The sequence below is a fragment of the Drosophila ficusphila genome, unplaced genomic scaffold (genome assembly GCF_018152265.1).
Source record: "Drosophila ficusphila isolate 14025-0441.05 unplaced genomic scaffold, ASM1815226v1 contig_198, whole genome shotgun sequence".
NCBI classification, from domain to species: Eukaryota; Metazoa; Arthropoda; class Insecta; order Diptera; family Drosophilidae; genus Drosophila; species Drosophila ficusphila.
In genome coordinates, this window is record NW_025064092.1 from 4,853,877 (window position 1) to 4,857,963 (window position 4,087).

General features: G+C 40.2%; 1 protein-coding gene across 1 annotated transcript; it reads right to left on the minus strand.

Annotated features, from left to right (window-relative positions):
- Positions 1 to 661: 661 nt before the first annotated feature.
- LOC122319740 (protein Diedel-like) lies at positions 662 to 1,051 on the minus strand. Its single transcript, XM_043207383.1, has one exon. The coding sequence runs from the start codon at positions 1,049 to 1,051 to the stop codon at positions 662 to 664; it is 390 nt and encodes a 129-aa protein (XP_043063318.1).
- Positions 1,052 to 4,087: the final 3,036 nt, after the last annotated feature.

Sequence of the window (4,087 nt, forward strand, 5' to 3'; positions counted from 1 at the left end):
TGCAGGGCCCAAAAAAGGAAGTTGCCATTGGTCTTACAGTCGAGTGTTTTGGCCACATATTTCACAATTATCATAAATTTCTAGGCCGAGCACTCTACTTTTAAACTGCAGATTTATAGGCGCACTGGTTTCGATAATTGGATGGCCGCCAGGAGACAAAAAGCAATTGAAATGCTTAAAAAAAAAGAAAATCCAGAAAGAAAGCTAGCTTCGGCAGGCTTGCAGTCATCACAAATGTCGAAATTTCCAAATAATAACGATTTGTCTATTTATTTTTCCATATTTTCACCAATTGTTCATATGTCAGCATACATATATGTACAAAAAAAATGATTTTATATACATTTTACAATCTTTACTATGGCACGTACATACATACATATATAATATGATACAGTTGCTCGATTTGTATGAAATTTTCTTTTTAATGGCAGCTATATGATATAGTTATCCGATTTAGATAAAATTTAATTCGAAACTCAATAATAGTCAAACGCCATCTAAATGAAATGAAAGTCGATCGGAGCAAAAACAACGGCGTGAGAATTTTTTTTATTCTCTCGTATGGGAGCTATCCGATATAGTCGGCCGATTTGAAAAAAACAGATTTGTAGTAACAGATTTGCAAAAAATTTATTTTAAAAACATTTCATGATAAACTTCACTTGAAAAACTTTGAAAAGATACCAGTAACGGCATTCACGGAGCTGGAGGATATCATTTGGGTGCGCATCAGCTGGATGTTGTGCCGCCTGTTCCTTTGCAGGAAGCTCTCCCCGTAGCGTCCATGGAGGCAACCTCCCTCGCAGTCGCACCCGAAAATGTTGCACGGACCGCGGCCGCAAAAGCTGCCCACGAGAGCTTCTCCATTGCCGCAAACGGTGATGGTGCATCCGTGGGCGGTTCTCTCTGCATTCACCTGTCCGCAGGACCCGTCGTTTATAATGAACTCCAACTTGGCCATCGTGGTGCAACACTCTGCATTTGAGCCACCGAAGTGGGCCAAAAAGAGGATCGCGAGAAGCGCTGAAGAAACTGGAACCACTCGCATCGTGGTGCACAATCAAACTGATCGGACTGACTAAGGCGGCTCCTTTTATATGAATAGTAAAGTGCGATTTAATTTGATATAAAACACTCACACAAAAAAAGAACACTGTAGAATATAAACCAACACAAGGAGAACATAGGAAGTGAGCACTTGCGAGAAAGTTGATACTTAATGATACTTAAGGCTAGGTTGTTCAAATACGTTTTGTCGTTCGATAACAGAAACACAATTTCGTTGTTTAAGAAACACTTTATTAATCAGTATATCCTCCCTAAACATTATTACACTTGGGCCAACGATCTTCCAATCTGTGGATCCCATCCTGAAGTGAGAATCCGGAAGATCTTCAACATACGCTTCAACCTCCGTTATGACCTCTTTATTTGATGAACAATGCTTGCCACGCATACATTTTTTGAGTTCTGGAAGCAAAAGGAAGTTGCTGCGGCCAAAATCTGGTGAATAGGGTGGATGCTCCAACAATTCGAACTTTAATTCATGGATTTTAGCCATCGCAGTCATCTACAATTCCAGATGTCGCAGGGAAGCAACTAATCCTTTGTACTATTTATACGTATATTAACCAACAAAATAACAAATATAAGCAGAAATTATTGTTTTCAAATGTTTAAATCATGGTGCAGTTAAATCTTAAAATCACTTTAAACTCGCAGTGAAATCAAATTTATTTTAATGAATACTAAATGTAGTATAATTAAAATCCCACAAAATACTTTAATAAATTCAATATTCCGACATCTCATTTTACAGTTCGTTAAGTAAGTTGTACCCCAAATGTTTTGATAATTAAGAATACTTAAAGCAATCGCGGTGGCCTCAAGTATTTTGCACATCGTTCAAATGTGGGTTTTGTTGGGCTTTAGGCGACTTTGGCATCCTTTAAGAAGTGGCTTGGAGAGCCCTTGGAAACGCGTTTTGGAAGGCCAGAATTCCAACTGCTGCAGCTCATTTGCTCCAGCTTGGCAAACATTTTGCGGCCCTCTCACCTGCGAGCAAATCAAATTCCAGACATCGGCCGAAGGTTTCCTCGCACTTCGGCGCCGGTGAGAAATGGAAAATTGCGGTAGCAACAAGTCCTCCAATTAGCCGCATGCCTCGAATTCCTCCCCCTCTAGCCACCTCCTTACCACCTTTCCCCTTCAAATGCTCACCTGTTCACCTGTTCAGGCAAATCGTGGGCCTGTCGCGTTAATTGGCTTTCATAATTGACCAAAAAGGACATCGGAGGCTGTGGGGAAGCCGCACAGATGCCCAGTTGCACTGACAAAAAAAGAGTGCTTTCCTATTGCATATTTTACTTTTTTAATATTTGTTAAATTATATATTTAAAAAATTCAGGCTTAAACAATAAGTTCAACAACTTATACATATCTATTCAAATTGAGTACACAAATTTATTCAAATTCCTTCGAATATAATTCGTAAACTAGTCATAAGCAAAATTAATATATGTTTATATTGAATTTATCTATCATTATTCCATGAGATTAATTTTATATATATTTTATAAGTCGCGTTGGGGATTTTTCCCCTGTATGTTTGACCACAGAAATGAAAAGAGCAAACTATCATTCTGTTTCAACTGGCAATTGCAGCGTGGCCGATAATTCTTGTGGACATTTTTCGCATTCGGACCGAAACGAGAGAGGAAGCTGGCCAAGATGACAACACCGATGTTGATGCATCCAATTAGGCGGGCAATTACCAAGGACCAATGGCCCAAAGGAGCTGCAAGTCACTCAATGGCCAAGAGCGAGAGTCAGGTGGCCAACAAGGCGACTGACTTGGCCAGAACCTCCTTCTCCATTGCCGCTAATGAGGAGCGTGTAAGTCGATGAGGTGGGCTGCTTTTAAGCTATTATTAACTTAACTAGGGTATTTCAAAAATAATTGTGAGCAACTGCTGCAGAAACAGGAGGCAAATTAATATTGCGTGCTTGTATTTTAATTATAAAATTAATAATGGTTTTTAACAGTACATTTCTTACTTTTTGGTGGACTTTTTGAATTAAAATGCACAGAAAACTTATATACATATTGTGTTTTTTATGGGATATAATTCTTGAATAATCTTTTCCCATATAAAATACAATACAATTTTATTGAAATGTTTCACTTTGAAATACGCAAGCTAAACCAAAAAATACTTTCTGCCAGAAATTCATTTCGCCTTCGTTTTCGAAAAAAATTGCCCCAATTCGAAGCTGGTTCATTTCTCTTCCATTGAGCAGAGTTTTTTATGCACTGCAATTAATTTTGTGGTTTATTATCCCGCACCTCTCGTCGCCTTTTTGGCTGGCCTCTTTGTCATTTAAAGCGATATTTATCATTCTTGTCTACTCTTAGGCTCATTTGCATTTCCCACAACCGAAGGGGGAGTTCGAGTGGGGGTTTTGCCGGGGGGTTTTTTGGGGGAAGGGGGGTTTGGGGGGTTTGAGGGGAGGGGGTTTCGACCCAGTCGCAGGAGTGTCGCCAGTCCGATAAGTTTGCCCTGTTTTTATGGCTTGCACGCTCTGGGCCAAGTTGTTTGTGTCCGGCACTCGCTTCGTTTTCATTTCATCAATTAACCAAAAGGCAGCAAAAATGTGTTTTCGCCCTCTAATTAGCATCTACATAAACAGAGGGAAATCCTATTAGCACCCGCACTTCCCCAACCCCCCCCTTTTTCCCCTTCCCTTTCCTTTTCATTTGCCCCCCGCCCCTTTGGAGTGTTGTAAAAAAGCCGAACCATAAATACTTTGGGGCGAGTGTGGGCGGCAGGACATCGCAGCTCATTAGCAACTCGATTCAGCAGTGCGGCACTCAGTGGGCAACGTGGGGATCCCCTGAAACCCTGAAAGGGAGCTCCAACTGGGGCCACCTTTCTGCAGTTGGCGATCATTAAAATTGCACGCTTCCCAAAGGCTTTTAGTTGAAGGTATCTGTGCAAATAGTTGCGTCTCTTTGAAATTAAAAAAACAAATATGTTTTTAAGTTCTAAAAGCTTTTATTTCCAGACTCTTGTTGAAATAGTTC